General features: G+C 47.2%; 1 protein-coding gene across 1 annotated transcript in view; it reads left to right on the top strand.

The window, feature by feature from the left end:
- LOC121532153 (nuclear factor of activated T-cells, cytoplasmic 3) overlaps positions 1 to 20894 on the top strand; it is a 43921-nt gene that overhangs the window by 17288 nt on the left and 5739 nt on the right. Inside the window, exons 4-8 of the mRNA XM_041837902.2 lie at positions 11041 to 11240; positions 11747 to 11919; positions 14047 to 14187; positions 19611 to 19666; positions 19776 to 20844. Of these exons, the coding sequence (XP_041693836.2) occupies positions 11041 to 11240; positions 11747 to 11919; positions 14047 to 14187; positions 19611 to 19666; positions 19776 to 20844 (1639 nt within the window). The remainder of the gene's footprint in view (positions 1 to 11040; positions 11241 to 11746; positions 11920 to 14046; positions 14188 to 19610; positions 19667 to 19775; positions 20845 to 20894) is intronic.

Below are 20894 nucleotides of genomic sequence, written 5' to 3'. Positions count from 1 at the left end.
TTGCCAGTGAACTGTAGTGAGACTGTACCACCTAACGTCTAGCAGAGCACTATTTGCCAGTGGGCCTGCAGTGAGACTGTATCACCTAACGTTTATCAGAGCAGTTTTTGCCAGTGTGCTGTAGTGAGACTGTATCACCTAACGAATAGCAGAGCAGTATTTGCCAGTGGGCTGTAGTGAGACTGTATCACCTAACGTATAGCAGAGCAGTATTTGCCAGTGGGCTGCAGTGAGACTGTATCACCTAACGTGTAGCAGAGCACTATTTGCCAGTGATCTGAAGTGAGACCTTATCACCTAACGTCTAGCAGATCACTTTTTGCCAGTGGGCTGTAGTGAGACTGTATCACCTAACGTTTATCAGAGCAGTTTTTGCCAGTGTGCTGTAGTGAGACCTCATCACCTAACGTCTAGCAGAGCACTATTTGCCAGTGGCCTGCATTGAGACTGTATCACCTAACGTCTATTAGAGCACTTTTTGCCAGTGGCCTGCATTGAGACTGTATCACCTAACGTCTAGCAGAACACTATTTGCCAGTGGACTGCATTGAAACTGTATCACCTAAAGTCTAGCAGAGCACTATTTGCCAGTGATCTGAAGTGAGACTGTATCACCTAACATCTAGCAGAGCACTATTTGCCAGTGGGCTGTAGTGAGACTGTATCACCTAACTTCTAGCAGAGCACTATTTGCCAGTGGGCCTGCAGTGAGACTGTATCACCTAACGTTTATCAGAGCAGTTTTTGCCAGTGATCTGAAGTGAGACTGTATCACCTAACGTCTAGCAGAGCACTATTTGCCAGTGGGCTGTAGTGAGACTGTATCACCTAACTTCTAGCAGAGCACTATTTGCCAGCGGACTGTAGTGAGACTGTATCACCTAACGTCTATCAGAGCACTATTTGCCAGTGGCCTGCATTGAGACTGTATCACCTAACGTCTATCAGAGCACTATTTGCCAGTGATCTGAAGTGAGACTGTATCACCTAACGTCTAGCAGAGCACTATTTGCCAGTGGGCTGTAGTGAGACTGTATCACCTAACTTCTAGCAGAGCACTATTTGCCAGTGGGCTGTAATGGGACTGTATCACCTAACGTCTAGTAGAGCACTATTTGCCAGTGGGCTGTAGTGAGACTGTATCACCTAACTTCTAGCAGAGCACTATTTGCTAGTGGCCCTGCAGTGAGACTGTATCACCTAACGTTTATCAGAGCAGTTTTTGCCAGTGGGCTGTAGTGAGACTGTATCACCTAACGTATAGCAGAGCAGTATTTGCCAGTGGGCTGTGGTGAGACTGTATCACCTAATGTCTACCAGTGCACTATTTGCCAGTTAGCTGTAGTGAGACTGTATCATCTAACATCTAGCAGAGCACTATTTGCCAGTGGGCCTGCAGTGAGACTGTATCACCTAACGTCTAGCAGAGTACTATTTGCCAGTGAGCTGTAATGGGACTGTATCACCTAACGTCTAGCAGAGTACTATTTGCCAGTGAGCTGTAATGGGACTGTATCACCTGACTTCTAGCAGAGCACTATTTGCCAGTGGGCCTGCAGAGAGACTGTATCACCTAACTTTTATCAGAGCAGTTTTTGCCAGTGTGCTGTAGAGAGACTGTATCACCTAACGTATAGCAGAGCAGTATTTGCCAGTGGGCTGTGGTGAGACTGTATCACCTAACGTCTACCAGAGCACTATTTGCCAGTGGGCTGTGGTGAGACTGTATCACCTAACGTCTACCAGAGCACTATTTGCCAGTGGCCTGCAGTGACACTGTATCACCTAACGTCTACCAGAGCACTTTTTGCCATTGGACTGAAGTGATACTTTATTACCTAACGTCTACCAGAGCACTATTTGCCAGTGGGCTGTGGTGAGACTGTATCACCTAACGTCTAGCAGAGCACTTTTTGCCAGTGGCCTGCATTGAGACTGTATCACCTAACGTCTATCAGAGCACTTTTTGCCAGTGGCCTGCATTGAGACTATATCACCTAACGTCTAGCAGATAACTTTTTGCCAGTGGGCTGTAGTGAGACTGTATCACCTAATGTCTAGCAGAGCACTATTTGCCAGTGGGCTGCAGTGAGACTGTATCACCTAAAGTCTAGCAGAGCACTATTTGCCAGTGATCTGAAGTGAGACTGTATCACCTAACGTCTAGCAGAGCACTATTTGCCAGTGGACTGTAATGAGACTGTATCACCTAATGTCTAGCAGAGCACTATTTGCCAGTGGGCTGTGGTGAGACTGTATCACCTAACTTGTAGCAGAGCACTATTTGCCAGTGGGCTGTAGTGAGACTGTGTCACCTAACGTCTAACAGAGCACTCTTTGCCAGTGCGCTGTAGTGAGACTGTATCACCTAACGTCTAGCAGAGCACTTTTTGCCAGTGGGCTGAAGTGAGACTTTTATCACCTAACGTTTAGCAGAGCACTATTTGCCAGTGGGCTGTAGTGAGACTGTATCACCTAACATCTATCAGAGCACTATTTGCTAGTGAGCTGTAGTGAGACTGTATCACCTAACATCTAGCAGAGCACTATTTGCCAGTGGGCCTGCAGTGAGACTGTATCACCTAACGTCTAGCAGAGTACTATTTGCCAGTGGGCTGTAGTGAGACCTCATCACCTAACATCTAGCAGAGCACTTTTTGCCAGTGGCCTGCATTGAGACTGTATCACCTAACGTCTATCAGAGCACTTTTTGCCAGTGGCCTGCATTGAGACTGTATCACCTAACGTCTAGCAGATAACTTTTTGCCAGTGGGCTGTAGTGAGACTGTATCACCTAATGTCTGGCAGAGCACTATTTGCCAGTGGGCTGCAGTGAGACTGTATCACCTAAAGTCTAGCAGAGCACTATTTGCCAGTGATCTGAAGTGAGACTATATCACCTAACGTCTAGCAGAGTACTATTTGCCAGTGATCTGAAGTGAGACTGTATCACCTAACGTTTATCAGAGTAGTTTTTGCCAGTGTGCTGTAGTGAGACTGTATCACCTAACGTATAGCAGAGCAGTATTTGCCAGTGGGCTGTGGTGAGACTGTATCACCTAACGTCTACCAGAGTACTTTTTGCCATTGGACTGAAGTGAGACTTTATCGCCTAACGTCTAGCAGAGCACTATTTGCCAGTGGGCTGTAGTGAGACTGTATCACCTGACGTCTAGCAGAGCACTTTTTGCCAGTGGGACTGTAGTGAAACTGTATCACCTAACGTTTATCAGAGCAGTTTTTGCCAGTGTGCTGTAGTGAGACTGTATCACCTAACGTATAGCAGAGCAGTATTTGCCAGTGGGCTGTGGTGAGACTGTATCACCTAGCGTCTACCAGAGTACTTTTTGCCATTGGACTGAAGTGAGACTTTATCGCCTAACGTCTAGCAGAGCACTATTTGCCAGTGGGCTGTAGTGAGACTGTATCACCTAACGTCTATTAGAGCACTTTTTGCCAGTGGGCCTGCAGTGAGACTGTATCACCTAACGTTTATCAGAGCAGTTTTTGCCAGTGGGCTGCATTGAGACTGTATCACCTAACGTCTATCAGAGCACTATTTGCCAGTGGCCTGCATTGAGACTGTATCACCTAACGTCTATCAGAGCACTATTTGCCAGTGATCTGAAGTGAGACTGTATCACCTAACGTCTAGCAGAGCACTATTTGCCAGTGGGCTGTAGTGAGACTGTATCACCTAACTTCTAGCAGAGCACTATTTGCCAGTGGGCTGTAATGGGACTGTATCACCTAACGTCTAGTAGAGCACTATTTGCCAGTGGGCTGTAGTGAGACTGTATCACCTAACTTCTAGCAGAGCACTATTTGCCAGTGGCCCTGCAGTGAGACTGTATCACCTAACGTTTATCAGAGCAGTTTTTGCCAGTGTGCTGTAGTGAGACTGTATCACCTAACGTATAGCAGAGCAGTATTTGCCAGTGGGCTGTGGTGAGACTGTATCACCTAACGTATAGCAGAGCACTATTTGCCAGTGTACCTGCAGTGACACTGTATCATCTAACGTCTTGCAGAGTACTTTTTGCCATTGAACTGAAGTGAGACTTTTTCGCCTAACGTCTAGCAGAGCACTATTTGCCAGTGGGCTGTAGTGAGACTGTATCACCTGACGTCTAGCAGAGCACTTTTTGCCAGTGGGACTGTAGTGAAACTGTATCACTTAACGTCTAGCAGAGCACTTTCTGCCAGTGGCCTATAGTGAGACAGTATCACCTAACGTCTAGCAGAGCACTTTTTGCCAGTGGACTGTTGTGAGACTGTATCACTTAACGTCTAGCAGAGCACTTTTTGCCAGTGGGGTGTAGTGATACTGTATCACCTAACATCTAGCAGATAACTTTTTGCCAGTGGGCTGTGGTGAGACTGTATCACCTAACGTGTAGCAGAGCACTATTTGCCAGTGGGCTGTAATGAGACTGTATCACCTAACGTCTAGCAGAGCACTATTTGCCAGTTAGCTGTAGTGAGACTGTATCACCTAACGTCTAGCAGAGTACTATTTGCCAGTGGGCTGTAGTGAGACCTCATCACCTAACATCTAGCAGAGCACTTTTTGCCAGTGGCCTGCATTGAGACTGTATCACCTAACGTCTATCAGAGCACTTTTTGCCAGTGGCCTGCATTGAGACTGTATCACCTAACGTCTAGCAGATAACTTTTTGCCAGTGGGCTGTAGTGAGACTGTATCACCTAATGTCTGGCAGAGCACTATTTGCCAGTGGGCTGCAGTGAGACTGTATCACCTAAAGTCTAGCAGAGCACTATTTGCCAGTGATCTGAAGTGAGACTATATCACCTAACGTCTAGCAGAGTACTATTTGCCAGTGATCTGAAGTGAGACTGTATCACCTAACGTTTATCAGAGTAGTTTTTGCCAGTGTGCTGTAGTGAGACTGTATCACCTAACGTATAGCAGAGCAGTATTTGCCAGTGGGCTGTGGTGAGACTGTATCACCTAACGTCTACCAGAGTACTTTTTGCCATTGGACTGAAGTGAGACTTTATCGCCTAACGTCTAGCAGAGCACTATTTGCCAGTGGGCTGTAGTGAGACTGTATCACCTGACGTCTAGCAGAGCACTTTTTGCCAGTGGGACTGTAGTGAAACTGTATCACCTAACGTTTATCAGAGCAGTTTTTGCCAGTGTGCTGTAGTGAGACTGTATCACCTAACGTATAGCAGAGCAGTATTTGCCAGTGGGCTGTGGTGAGACTGTATCACCTAGCGTCTACCAGAGTACTTTTTGCCATTGGACTGAAGTGAGACTTTATCGCCTAACGTCTAGCAGAGCACTATTTGCCAGTGGGCTGTAGTGAGACTGTATCACCTAACGTCTATTAGAGCACTTTTTGCCAGTGGGCCTGCAGTGAGACTGTATCACCTAACGTTTATCAGAGCAGTTTTTGCCAGTGGGCTGCATTGAGACTGTATCACCTAACGTCTATCAGAGCACTATTTGCCAGTGGCCTGCATTGAGACTGTATCACCTAACGTCTATCAGAGCACTATTTGCCAGTGATCTGAAGTGAGACTGTATCACCTAACGTCTAGCAGAGCACTATTTGCCAGTGGGCTGTAGTGAGACTGTATCACCTAACTTCTAGCAGAGCACTATTTGCCAGTGGGCTGTAATGGGACTGTATCACCTAACGTCTAGTAGAGCACTATTTGCCAGTGGGCTGTAGTGAGACTGTATCACCTAACTTCTAGCAGAGCACTATTTGCCAGTGGCCCTGCAGTGAGACTGTATCACCTAACGTTTATCAGAGCAGTTTTTGCCAGTGTGCTGTAGTGAGACTGTATCACCTAACGTATAGCAGAGCAGTATTTGCCAGTGGGCTGTGGTGAGACTGTATCACCTAACGTATAGCAGAGCACTATTTGCCAGTGTACCTGCAGTGACACTGTATCATCTAACGTCTTGCAGAGTACTTTTTGCCATTGAACTGAAGTGAGACTTTTTTCGCCTAACGTCTAGCAGAGCACTATTTGCCAGTGGGCTGTAGTGAGACTGTATCACCTGACGTCTAGCAGAGCACTTTTTGCCAGTGGGACTGTAGTGAAACTGTATCACTTAACGTCTAGCAGAGCACTTTCTGCCAGTGGCCTATAGTGAGACAGTATCACCTAACGTCTAGCAGAGCACTTTTTGCCAGTGGACTGTTGTGAGACTGTATCACTTAACGTCTAGCAGAGCACTTTTTGCCAGTGGGGTGTAGTGATACTGTATCACCTAACATCTAGCAGATAACTTTTTGCCAGTGGGCTGTGGTGAGACTGTATCACCTAACGTGTAGCAGAGCACTATTTGCCAGTGGGCTGTAATGAGACTGTATCACCTAACGTCTAGCAGAGCACTATTTGCCAGTTAGCTGTAGTGAGACTGTATCACCTAACGTCTAGCAGAGTACTATTTGCCAGTGGGCTGTAGTGAGACCTCATCACCTAACATCTAGCAGAGCACTTTTTGCCAGTGGCCTGCATTGAGACTGTATCACCTAACGTCTATCAGAGCACTTTTTGCCAGTGGCCTGCATTGAGACTGTATCACCTAACGTCTAGCAGATAACTTTTTGCCAGTGGGCTGTAGTGAGACTGTATCACCTAATGTCTGGCAGAGCACTATTTGCCAGTGGGCTGCAGTGAGACTGTATCACCTAAAGTCTAGCAGAGCACTATTTGCCAGTGATCTGAAGTGAGACTATATCACCTAACGTCTAGCAGAGTACTATTTGCCAGTGATCTGAAGTGAGACTGTATCACCTAACGTTTATCAGAGTAGTTTTTGCCAGTGTGCTGTAGTGAGACTGTATCACCTAACGTATAGCAGAGCAGTATTTGCCAGTGGGCTGTGGTGAGACTGTATCACCTAACGTCTACCAGAGTACTTTTTGCCATTGGACTGAAGTGAGACTTTATCGCCTAACGTCTAGCAGAGCACTATTTGCCAGTGGGCTGTAGTGAGACTGTATCACCTGACGTCTAGCAGAGCACTTTTGCCAGTGGGACTGTAGTGAAACTGTATCACCTAACGTTTATCAGAGCAGTTTTTGCCAGTGTGCTGTAGTGAGACTGTATCACCTAACGTATAGCAGAGCAGTATTTGCCAGTGGGCTGTGGTGAGACTGTATCACCTAGCGTCTACCAGAGTACTTTTTGCCATTGGACTGAAGTGAGACTTTATCGCCTAACGTCTAGCAGAGCACTATTTGCCAGTGGGCTGTAGTGAGACTGTATCACCTAACGTCTATTAGAGCACTTTTTGCCAGTGGGCCTGCAGTGAGACTGTATCACCTAACGTTTATCAGAGCAGTTTTTGCCAGTGGGCTGCATTGAGACTGTATCACCTAACGTCTATCAGAGCACTATTTGCCAGTGGCCTGCATTGAGACTGTATCACCTAACGTCTATCAGAGCACTATTTGCCAGTGATCTGAAGTGAGACTGTATCACCTAACGTCTAGCAGAGCACTATTTGCCAGTGGGCTGTAGTGAGACTGTATCACCTAACTTCTAGCAGAGCACTATTTGCCAGTGGGCTGTAATGGGACTGTATCACCTAACGTCTAGTAGAGCACTATTTGCCAGTGGGCTGTAGTGAGACTGTATCACCTAACTTCTAGCAGAGCACTATTTGCCAGTGGCCCTGCAGTGAGACTGTATCACCTAACGTTTATCAGAGCAGTTTTTGCCAGTGTGCTGTAGTGAGACTGTATCACCTAACGTATAGCAGAGCAGTATTTGCCAGTGGGCTGTGGTGAGACTGTATCACCTAACGTATAGCAGAGCACTATTTGCCAGTGTACCTGCAGTGACACTGTATCATCTAACGTCTTGCAGAGTACTTTTTGCCATTGAACTGAAGTGAGACTTTTCGCCTAACGTCTAGCAGAGCACTATTTGCCAGTGGGCTGTAGTGAGACTGTATCACCTGACGTCTAGCAGAGCACTTTTTGCCAGTGGGACTGTAGTGAAACTGTATCACTTAACGTCTAGCAGAGCACTTTCTGCCAGTGGCCTATAGTGAGACAGTATCACCTAACGTCTAGCAGAGCACTTTTTGCCAGTGGACTGTTGTGAGACTGTATCACTTAACGTCTAGCAGAGCACTTTTTTGCCAGTGGGGTGTAGTGATACTGTATCACCTAACATCTAGCAGATAACTTTTTGCCAGTGGGCTGTGGTGAGACTGTATCACCTAACGTGTAGCAGAGCACTATTTGCCAGTGGGCTGTAATGAGACTGTATCACCTAACGTCTAGCAGAGCACTATTTGCCAGTTAGCTGTAGTGAGACTGTATCACCTAACGTCTAGCAGAGTACTATTTGCCAGTGAGCTGTAATGGGACTGTATCACCTGACTTCTAGCAGAGCACTATTTGCCAGTGGGCCTGCAGAGAGACTGTATCACCTAACTTTTATCAGAGCAGTTTTTGCCAGTGTGCTGTAGAGAGACTGTATCACCTAACGTATAGCAGAGCAGTATTTGCCAGTGGGCTGTAGTGAAACTGTATCACGTAACGTCTAGCAGAGCACTATTTGCCAGTGGGCTGTGGTGAGACTGTATCACCTAACGTCTACCAGAGCACTATTTGCCAGTGGGCTGTGGTGAGACTGTATCACTTAACGTCTAGCAGAGCACTTTTTGCCAGTGGGCTGTGGTGAGACTGTATCACCTAACTTGTAGCAGAGCACTATTTGCCAGTGGACTGTAGTGAGACTGTGTCACCTAACGTCTAACAGAGCACTCTTTGCCAGTGCGCTGTAGTGAGACTGTATCACCTAACGTCTAGCAGAGCACTTTTTGCCAGTGGGCTGAAGTGAGACTTTTATCACCTAACGTTTAGCAGAGCACTATTTGCCAGTGGGCTGTAGTGAGACTGTATCACCTAACATCTATCAGAGCACTATTTGCTAGTGAGCTGTAGTGAGACTGTATCACCTAACATCTAGCAGAGCACTATTTGCCAGTGGGCCTGCAGTGAGACTGTATCACCTAACGTCTAGCAGAGTACTATTTGCCAGTGGGCTGTAGTGAGACCTCATCACCTAACATCTAGCAGAGCACTTTTTGCCAGTGGCCTGCATTGAGACTGTATCACCTAACGTCTATCAGAGCACTTTTTGCCAGTGGCCTGCATTGAGACTGTATCACCTAACGTCTAGCATAGTACTATTTGCCAGTGGGCTGCAGTGAGACTGTATCACCTAAAGTCTAGCAGAGCACTATTTGCCAGTGATCTGAAGTGAGACTATATCACCTAACGTCTAGCAGAGCACTATTTGCCAGTGGGCTGTAGTGAGACTGTATCACCTAACTTCTAGCAGAGCACTATTTGCCAGTGGCCCTGCAGTGAGACTGTATCACCTAACGTTTATCAGAGCAGTTTTTGCCAGTGTGCTGTCTTGAGACTGTATCACCTAACGTATAGCAGAGCAGTATTTGCCAGTGGGCTGTGGTGAGACTGTATCACCTAACGTCTACCAGAGTACTTTTTGCCATTGGACTGAAGTGAGACTTTATCGCCTAACGTCTAGCAGAGCACTATTTGCCAGTGGGCTGTAGTGAGACTGTATCACCTGACGTCTAGCAGAGCACTTTTTGCCAGTGGGACTGTAGTGAAACTGTACCACCTAACGTCTAGCAGAGCACTATTTGCCAGTGGACTGTAATGAGACTGTATCACCTAATGTCTAGCAGAGCACTTTCTGCCAGTGGCCTGTAGTGAGACTGTATCACTTAACGTCTAGCAGAGCACTTTTTGCCAGTGGGCTGTGGTGAGACTGTATCACCTAACTTGTAGCAGAGCACTATTTGCCAGTGGACTGTAGTGAGACTGTGTCACCTAACGTCTAACAGAGCACTCTTTGCCAGTGCGCTGTAGTGAGACTGTATCACCTAACGTCTAGCAGAGCACTTTTTGCCAGTGGGCTGAAGTGAGACTTTTATCACCTAACGTTTAGCAGAGCACTATTTGCCAGTGGGCTGTAGTGAGACTGTATCACCTAACATCTATCAGAGCACTATTTGCCAGTGGGCTGTAGTGAGACTGTATCACCTAACATCTATCAGAGCACTATTTGCCAGTGGGCTGTAGTGAGACTGTATCACCTAACGTCTATCAGAGCACTTTTTGCCAGTGGCCTGCATTGAGACTGTATCACCTAACGTCTAGCAGAGTACTATTTGCCAGTGGGCTGCAGTGAGACTGTATCACCTAAAGTCTAGCAGAGCACTATTTGCCAGTGATCTGAAGTGAGACTATATCACCTAACGTCTAGCAGAGCACTATTTGCCAGTGGGCCTGCAGTGAGACTGGACTACTACTGTGGATCAGGGTGCAGCCAGCCTAGAACAGATGAAAGCTGATATAAACAAAGCTTTACCAAGTCCTGGCTGTTGTGTAATGGATACCAGCTGGTTTATTTTGGGGATGGCTTCATTACTCCAGTGTTAAAGCCACACATCTTCACTCTCTAGTCTTCTGTAATGCCATTAGCAGTGTTTCCCGATACATTACATCACAGAGGCAGGTCGACATTCCTCAACCTCATGCTGGCACCTTTAGGGCACAACACATTTTTGGTGACCTCAATTGGTTTCAATTGTGACATTTCATTGCGGGCAATTCTGGATATTCCTTACAGGACTCCTGTAGGGAAAGCACGCTACAAACCCTACACAATTAAACTAAAAAGTGCATGGCCTTCAGGTTGCATTTTATACATTCTCTGAGTCTAATGCTATCTGTACAGAGCTTTGGTATTGTTTTGGCATACTGTTTATAAACAGACCCAAACATGATGAACACAGTTATGCAAATGAATTCAAATATACAGTACTCAGTTCATGTTGTCATTATTATCACATTATAATCACGTCTTCTTAAAAACAGCTATTAGAAAAAGAGTGCTCATAAGAAGAAGTAAAACATAGTGTATTTATAGCATTGTAAATCAAATGCGGTAGTGTGTTTCAATAGTATGCTTATCAGTATCTCTATGGCTTGGTTTCAATTTCAGCTCATTGGATACAACGAGAAGCCAGTCAACCTGCAGATTTTCATTGGAACGGCAGACGATCGCTACTTGAGACCACATGCCTTCTACCAGGTGCACAGAGTAACGGGGAAAACGGTGGCTACTGCTTGCCAGGAAAGTGTAATAAGAAGTACAAAGGTTCTGGAAATACCTCTCCTCCCAGAAAACAATATGTCCACAAGGTACTGGTCATAACCATGCAAGATTTATGTTTTCAAAGGCTAAAAATATAACATTTGTGCTTGTAATTTATTGGTTTTATTATCTAAAATGTAAAATGGCTTCCACTGTGAATTCTATTCATTTTTAAAGATTTAGAACAGATCATAGCATGTTAAAAATGGGAACGGATTGTCATCTGAAGAATAAGCATATTTCTACATCTAGAAAAAAAGATTGAAACAGACCATAGCTTTGCTATGTTGTCATGGAAATGTGGCTGCCTTCCATAATAGAAAAATCCAGGCATTGTTTTGTCTCGAGACTAGATCTCTCTCACACTATCTGATACATGTTGTGACTAATCAACAAACTGCAAAACACCATAAAATTACACATGAAAAATGTGAACTATTTATAGCATTATGGGCCTACTTTATTAGCTTACTGTCATTATTCAAATGGGCATTTTTATATTCATATGGCCTTTATATAATGTTGTCTCATGCTTGTATATCCCGCTCTACAGTATTGACTGCGCAGGCATCTTGAAGCTGAGGAACTCTGACATTGAGCTCAGGAAGGGGGAGACAGACATCGGGAGGAAGAACACACGTGTGCGAGTGGCATTCCGTGTGTATATCCCTCAGCCCAGCGGCAAGGTCCTGTGTCTGCAAGCTGCCTCTATTCCTGTGGAGTGCTGTGAGTATCTTTATTCAGTAGGCCTACATACTGTATATGGCAGGTTTCCCCAACTGGCGGCCCACGGGCCAAATTTGGACCGCAGGTGATTGTTCCGGCCCCGTGACCATCCACTCAAGAAAAAATCGGCCTGCGACTGAATCTAGTTGATGATCCCTGCTACAGTGGCTTGCGAAAGTATTCACCCCCCTTGGCATTTTTCCTATTTTGTTGCCTTACAACCTGGAATTTAAATTGATTTTTTGGGGGGTTTGTATCATTTGATTTACACAACATGCCTACCACTTTGAAGATGCAAAATGTTTTTTATTCTGAAACAAACAAGAAATAAGACAAAAAAAACAGAAAACTTGAGCGTGCATAACTATTCACCCCCCCTTTGTAGAGCCACCTTTTGCAGCAATTACAGCTGCAAGTCTCTTGGGGTATGTCTCTATAAGCTTGGCACATCTAACCACTGGGATTTTTGCCCATTCGTCAAGGCAAAACTGCTCCAGCTCCTTCAAGTTGGATGGGTTCCGCTGGTGTACAGCAATCTTTAAGTCATAACACAGATTCTCAATTGGATTGAGGTCTGGGCTTTGACTAGGCCATTCCAAGACATTTAAATGTTTCCCCTTAAACCACTCAAGTGTTGCTTTAGCAGTATGCTTAGGGTCATTGTCCTGCTGGAAGATGAATCTCCATCCCAGTCTCAAATCTCTGTATTTAGTGCCATCCATCATACCTTCAGTTTCCCAATACCTGCCGATGAAAAACATTCCCACAGCATGATGCTGCCACCACCATGCTTCACTGTAGGGATGTTGTTCTCGGGGTAATGAGAGGTGTTTAGTTTGCGCCAGACATATTGTTTTCCTTGATGGCCAAAAAGCTCAATTTTAGTCTCATCTGACCAGAGTACCTTCTTCCATATGTTTGGGGAGTCTCCCACATGCCCTTTGGCAAACACCAAACGTGTTTTCTTATTAATTTTTTTAAGCAATGGCTTTTTTCTGGCCACTCTTCTGTAAAGCCCAGCTCTGTAGAGTGTACGGCTTAAAGTGGTCCTACTCCAATCTCCGCTGTGGAGCTTTGCAGCTCCTTCAGGGTTGTCTTTGGTCTCTTTGTTGACTCTCTGATTAATGCACTCCTTGCCTGCTCCGTAAGTTTTGGTGGGCAGCCCTCTGTTGGCAGGTTTGTTGTGCCATATTCTTTCAGTTTGTTAATAATGGATTTAATGGTGCTCCGTGGGATGTTCAAAGTTTCACATGGTGCCGCTTGCTTGGTGGTGCCCCTTGCTTAGTGGTGTTGCAGACTCTGGGGCCTTTCAGAACAGGTGTATATATACTGAATGTGACAGATCATGTGACACTTAGATTGCACACAGGTGGACTTTATTTAACTAATTCTGTGACTTTTGAAGGTAATTGGTTGCACCAGATCTTATTTAGGAGCTTCATAGCAAAGGGGGTGAATACATATGCACGCACCACTTTTCCGTTATTTTTTTCATTTCACTTCACCAATTTGGACTATTTTGTGTATGTCCATTACATGAAATCCAAATAAAATCAATTTAAATTACAGGTTGTAATGCAACAAAATAGGAAAAACGCCAAGGGGGATGAATACTTTTGCAAGGCACTGTATATAGTATGTACACTAGCTGGTTGAGAGAATGCCAAGAGTGTGCAAAGCTGTCATCAAAGCAAAGTGTGGCTATTTGAAGAATCTCAAATATAAAATATATTTTGATTTGTTTAACACTTTTTTGGTTACTACATGATTCCATATGTGTTATTTCATAGTTTTGATGTCTTCACTATTATTATACAATGTAGAAAATAGTAAAAAGAAAGAAAGACTCTTGAATGACTAGGTGTTCTAAAACTTCTGACCGGGAGTGTACATACATTCAAAGATACACATACATGATTCATAGAGTCCTGAGTTTTTCTTGATTATGGGACTTGACCAGGAATAGTCTTTATTTATATAACCTGTATTAAGTAATTGGCTATAATAATTAGGTAAGGCTATAACTAGGGGCCAGAGTTTTCCCCTTTTATTTATTTTATACAGAAGCCTACATAATGTTGTTTTACTGTACAGTATATTTAATAGTTAAATGTAATTGGCTTGCAGCCCAGCGCTCGGCCACAGATCTTCCCCAGATGGAGAGCTGCAGTCCCGTCAGGTGCTTGGTCAGTGGGGGGGAGGAGATGGTCATCACTGGCTCCAACATATCCCCAGAGTCAAAGGTCATCTTCCTGGAGAAAAGCCCTGGTAAGAGACGGTGTGTTATGATTTAACTGGATAGAACCCAAATGCAGACAAGTACACCAAGCCAGAGAAGTTTTAACAGGTTTATTTACAATGTTCAACGTCCAGGTTTCCAAATATAGGGGAAGAGCAAGTCCAGGTACAGGGAGGGTAACAGATCCAGATCAGGGCAGGTGTGGTACCGTAATGTCCTAGTGTCCGTGGTGAGTCCAAAAGAGAGGTCCGGTAATGGAGAGCAGGATGGTGGTGGCAGGAGTGAAGCGGAGGCAGGAGTCAGGTTCCAAATATCTGTGGCACAGGAGAAAAAGTAAATATAACAGGCCAAAAACACAAAGAGCAAAATAACCAGGTTGAGTCGGCAGCGAGACTAACATGGTCGTCTTGACTATGATCTGACGATGAGTGGTAAGTTTGACCGGGTCTTAAAGGCTGAGGTGATTATGGTGAATGAGCTGCAGCTGGAACCCTGACTCCCGCACACCAGACCTCACTCCTGCAATCAAGGACAGACAGAGGGGAGGGAGAGAGCTACCTAGCAGTAGTAGGCCTAACAGTACCCCCCTCTACGGACGCCACCTGGCGGCCGCGGGGTTTATCGGGATGTAACCTATGAAACTCTCGGACCAGAGCAGGATCCACAATGAAGCTCCTGGGCACCCAGGAACGTTCCTCGGGACCATAACCCTCCCAATCCACCAGGTACTGGAAACCACGACCTCGGCGGCGAACATCCAGAAGTCGCCGGACAGTGTAGACCGGACCCCACCCACGATCCTGGGCGGAGGAGGGGGACGAGAGGGCGGGCACAGAGGGCTAACCGATACAGGCTTAATCTGGGAAACATGAAAGGTGGAATGAACCCGTAGGGGAGGCAGGAAGCTGTAGCTTAACCGCGCAGGGGTTAACAATAGACAGTATCTTGAACGGTCCTATAAAACGAGGCGCCATCTTCTTAGACTCCACCTTCAATGGAAGGTCCCGTGACTTCAGCCATACCTCTTGACCAGGAGAGTAACCGGGAGCCTGGGACCGGTGACGGTTGGCTTGCCTCTGCATGTACGCGAAGCTCGGGACAGAGCTACCCTGGCCTTCCTCCAGACCTTGAAGCAGCGGCGCATGTGGGACTGCACCGAGGTACCGCAAGTTCCCTCTCTTGGGAAGGGAACAGGGGAGGTTGATAACCCAGAGCACACAGAAAAGGAGACAAACCAGAGGAAGCGTTAGTCAAGGTGTTATGAGCATATTCCACCCAGGGGAGCATGGAGCTCCATGACCCAGGGTTAGACCCAGTGACACAGCGAAGAGCGGTCTCCATCTCCTGGTTCGCTCTCTCGGCTTGCCCGTTGGTCTGGGGGTGATATCCAGAGGACAGGCTGGATGTAATGCCCAAAGCTTTACAGAAAGCTTTCCACACCTGGGAGACAAACTGGGGACCCCTGTCAGAGACAATATCCGTGGGTAGACCATGAGAGCGGAACACATGTTCAACCAAAATATCAGCCGTCTCTCTGGCAGTGGGCAGTTTAGGTAGGGCCAAAAAATGAGCGAACTTAGAAAAACGATCAATCACCGTAAGAATGACAGTCTTACCAGACGAGGGGGAAGTCCAGTGACAAAATCCATAGCGATATGCGACCAGGGCCGGCTGGGTATAGGTAGAGGTCGTAGATGACCAGCGCTGGCCTGGGTGGAGTTTTTACTTCGTGCACATACCGTACAAGCAGCAATGAAGGCTCGAGTGTCCGCCTCCATCGTGGCCCACCAGAACTTCCGTCGCACAAAGTCAAGGGTCCGCGAAACTCCAGGGTGACAGGTAAGGGGAGACGAGTGAGCCCACTGAAGTACCTGGGAGCGAGCAGACTCAGGGACAAACATCCGGTTAGGAGGACCCCTCCCAGGGTCAGCTTGATGATGTTGAGCCTGTCTAACAATCCCCCTCGATGTCACATGTGATGACTGCAATACTGCAGGTAGGAGGCAAAATGGGTTCAGGGTTACTACCAGTATCAACAGCCGAATGAACACGAGACAGGGCGTCAGGCTTGACGTTGCGTGACCCAGGACGGTAAGACAGAGAAAAATTGAATCTCCCAAAAAATAGTGCCCACCTGGCTTGACGGGGGTTGAGCTGCTTCGCTGACTGGAGGTAAGCCAGATTCTTATGATCCGTCCAAACGATGAAGGGTTGTTCCGCCCCCTCCAACCAATGTCGCCACTCCTCGAGAGCCAGCTTAACGGCGAGCAGTTCACGGTTGCCAACATCATAATTCCTCTCTGCCTGAGAAAGTTTCCTTGAGAGAAAAGCACAGGGATGCAGTTTGTTATCTTCAGGAGAACGTTGTGACAACACTGCCCCTGCCCCAGTGTCGGATGCATCCACCTCCACGACAAACTGGCGGTCGGGGTCCGGCTGCATCAGAATGGGAGCTGAGGCGAAGCGATGTTTCAGTTCTTCGAACGCTGATTCGGCCCCTTCATTCCAAGTGAACGGTCGTGAGATGGAGGTGAGAGCGGTGAGTGGCGCCGCAATGCGGCTGTAGTCCTTGATGAACCTCCTATAGAAGTTCGCAAACCCCAGGAATCGTTGAAGTTGTTTGCGGGTAGAGGGAGCTGGCCAGTCCGTGACAGCAGAGATCTTAGCTGGGTCCATCCGCAACTCCCCCTGAGCTATGATGTAACCCAAAAAGAGGTCTCAGACACATGAAATTCACATTTCTCCATCTTCACAAACAGTTTGTTCTCCAACAACCTTTGCAACACCTGGCGCACATGCAGTTCATGTTCCTGGGAGGACTCTGAGAAAATCAAGATATCATCCAGATAGACAAAAACAAACCGATTCAACATGTCCCGAAGGACATCATTGACTAGTGCCTGAAAAACAGCAGGGGCATTGGACAACCCAAAAGGCATAACCAGATACTCAAAATGTCCCAAGGGTGTGTTGAAGGCAGTCTTCCATTCATCATCCTTACGAATGCGCACCAGGTGATACGCATTTCGTAGATCCAGTTTCGTAAAGATGGTAGCACCATGAAGGAGGGGAAAAGCAGAATTAATCAAAGGCAGAGAATACTTGTTCTTGATGGTGATGTTGTTAAGTCCACGGTAATCAATACAGGGTCTGAGGGTCTTATCCTTCTTAGCAACAAAAAGAATCCCGCTCCTACAGGTGACGAGGAAGGACGCATAATACCTGCCGCCAAGGAGTCCCGAATGTAGTTCTCCATAGCCTCCGTCTCCGGCCGGGAGAGATTGTACAGGCGACTGCTGGGGAGGCGGGGCTCCTGGCTGGAGGTCAATGGCGCAGTCGTAAGGGCCGGTGAGGAGGAAGAGAAGTAGCTCTGTGTTTGCAGAAAATGGATGCCAGGTCATGATACACGTCAGGAACAGCAGAAAGATCCATGGACTCCAGTGGAGGTTGAGGCACAGTACTGGCAGGAGTCTGAGCAGAACACAAACAATTCACATGACAAAATGTGCTCCATGAAACAATGCTACCTGTCACCCAATCAATGTGTGGATTGTGTCTTATGAGCCATGGGATACCAAGGACCAGGGGAGTCTGTGGGCAGTCGATAATATGGAATTGAATGTTCTCCTGATGATTTCCCGACACTCTAAGACAAACAGGAACAGTCTGATGGGTAATACGGGTCAACAATTGTCCATTTAGACCCTTAGCCTGCAGCGGACAGTCCATAGGAACAGTCTCCAAATCCATTTGTTGAGCCCACTCTCTATCCAAAAAGCTTTCGTCGGCACCAGAGTCAATCAGCGCACTAACAGAGAAATTCTGGGACTGCCACTGGAGGGATGCCTGGAGCAGAATGCGGGGAGAAGAGGAAGAATCCGCTGCTCGGCTCACCAAAACTTCTCCCATTAATGATGAGCCGGCCCTTTTCCCGGACGAACTGGGCAGGAAGGAACGAAATGACCAGCTTCTCCACAATACAGGCAGACCCGAGCCTGAATACGACGTGCACGCTCCTCTGAGGACAACCGTGCACCGACCCACCTCCATGGCTTCGGGTTCAGTGCTCCTCGTATCGACTCGGGAAGACACGGCTTTCTCCGTAGGGACGATGCAGGGAGGAGTTTGTTGATGACAGACAGGTTGCTTGGAACTAACACTCCTCTCCGGCGGCGCTCCCGAATCCGATTATCCAACCTGATAGTGAGTGAAATAAGATTATCCAGCGTAGGCGATTCATCATATGACACCAATTCATCTTTTAAAGTCTCAGACAAAGCATTGATGAACACTCCTTGTAATGCCTCGTCATTCCAACCACTCACTGCTGCTAAAGTCCGAAACTCCACTGCCATCTCCGCCACACTGCGAGCCCCCTGCCGAAGAGAAAACAACCGTTTCGCAGCCTCCTTGCCTCGTACTGGGTGGTCAAAACCTTCCTCATCTCCGTGGTGAAGGCAACGAAGCGTTGCAAATGTCCGACTGACTCTCCCATACCGCGGATCCCCAGGCACGAGCGGAACCGCTAGTAGAGTTGATAAGGTAGGCAATACGGGCTCTTTCTGAGGCGTAGGTGAGGGACTGTTGTTCAAACACTAGCGAGCATTGAGTCAAAAAAATCGCCACAGGTTCCCATGTTCCCGTCATAGCGCTCTGGAGCAGGAACAAAAGGCTCTCTGATCTGGGCTGAAGGGGTAGTAAGGGCAGACACTTGATTGGAGAGTAATTGAACCTGATTAAGCAGCACCTGACTGTCCTCAGCAATCGTCTTAAACAGGGTATCATGTTGGCCAAGTAAAATGCCCTGATTGGCTATGGCAGTCCAAATTTGAGTGCACTCTGGGGTGGTATCCGAGCTACTGTCTGCTGGGTTCATGTTGGTCAGATCATACTGTTATGATTTAACTGGATAGAACCCAAATGCAGACAAGTACACCAAGCCAGAGAAGTTTTAACAGGTTTATTTACAATGTTCAACGTCCAGGTTTCCAAATATAGGGCAGGTGTGGTACCGTAATGTCCTAGTGTCCGTGGTGAGTCCAAAAGAGAGGTCCGGTAATGGAGAGCAGGATGGTGGTGGCAGGAGTGAAGCGGAGGCAGGAGTCAGGTTCCAAATATCTGTGGCACAGGAGAAAAAGTAAATATAACAGGCCAAAAACACAAAGAGCAAAATAACCAGGTTGAGTCGGCAGCGAGACTAACATGGTCGTCTTGACTATGATCTGACGATGAGTGGTAAGTTTGACCGGGTCTTAAAGGCTGAGGTGATTATGGTGAATGAGCTGCAGCTGGAACCCTGACTCCCGCACACCAGACCTCACTCCTGCAATCAAGGACAGACAGAGGGGAGGGAGAGAGCTACCTAGCAGTAGTAGGCCTAACACGGTGACGCTGCCCAACTTCAGCAGAGGTTTATTAATGTGTTATTAATTGTGATGTTTTAACTCTCCAGATGGACACACACAATGGGAAGTTGACGGAAAAGTTATTGGAGAAAAGAGTAAAAGAGTAAGTAGTAATGTACATTACGTTATTAAAAGTTACATGAAATGGACTTCACAGAAACCGTGGATCCCTTGAATAGATAATAAATCATTTTGAAACATTCTCTTTGCAGTCCAGAATCGTGGTTGAGATTCCTACCTACCACAACACCACTGTGAGCTCTGCAGTCCAGGTGCAGTTCTACGTGTGTAACGGGAAGAGGAGAAGAAGCCAGACACAAAACTTCACATACTTGGCTGGTGCTTCTCCACACCATTATCCCACTGCCATTGACTGTGCAGTTGTGGCTACTCGGGTGAAGCAGGAGCACGGAGACTCAGCCTATCTGTCTACCTGCACCAATCCCCCTGGCCTGTATCCAACCAGCAGCCAGCTGACTTCTCCTGATGGGGCCTTCTCTCAGGACAGGCCCTTGTATGGTTCCTCTGGTGTCCACCCAGTGCCTTGTGGTCCATCCTCCCAGGCAGCATACACTCCCTCTGGCTCCGCGCCTCTTCAGCACTCCCCTCACCTCCACAGCTACAGCCCCCGTATGGGATACCAGCGGATAAGCCTTATGCATACACCTGACCCCATGCCACCCCCTCGGACAAGGCCTGTCTACCAGGCCACACAACACAATGTGCCTTACAGCGGCCAGGCCAGCTCTCCCATGAGACCTGGCCCTGCCGCACCCCAGGTCAATCGACCTCAGTCTGCCCAGACCAGACCAGCTGCCTCCAGCCCTCATAGGGAAAGTGTGATGTACCAGAGCCTCATTGGACCTGATCTCTCTGGCACCACTCTCCAGTCTGCCAGAACCCACACCCAGAATACAACCCAGCTGCACTCTCTAAGCTACCACTGCTCCCACTCAGACTCTGACCTAGCAGCCTTACAGGCTGAGTATAATTTGAGCTATCACTCTGCCAGAAACTTGCCTGCCTCGTATTCCCCCACCCCTGGAGCACAAGCAACCTGCTCCACCTCCCCATCAGCATCAGCCTCCTCTTGGGGTCCCCTGAGGCACCTGTCCCCCAGCAGAGCCCAGGGCCTGGCCTCTAGTATCGACACCCAGGAGTGTCCCCCGGCCCCCAATTTCCTCTTCTCAAACGACCAAGGGAAAGTGAACATCAAGCAGGAACCAGAGGAGAAGCTGCCCCTCGGCTCCATGGGGCTCCAAGAGATCACACTGGATGATGGTAAGAGGCTCAGATGATACATGTTTTCTAGGGTATTTAGAGCACAGTTA

Source organism: Coregonus clupeaformis, chromosome 19, assembly GCF_020615455.1.
Source record: "Coregonus clupeaformis isolate EN_2021a chromosome 19, ASM2061545v1, whole genome shotgun sequence".
In the NCBI taxonomy this organism is placed as follows: domain Eukaryota; kingdom Metazoa; phylum Chordata; class Actinopteri; order Salmoniformes; family Salmonidae; genus Coregonus; species Coregonus clupeaformis.
This window is presented reverse-complemented; position numbering and strand designations above follow the sequence as displayed.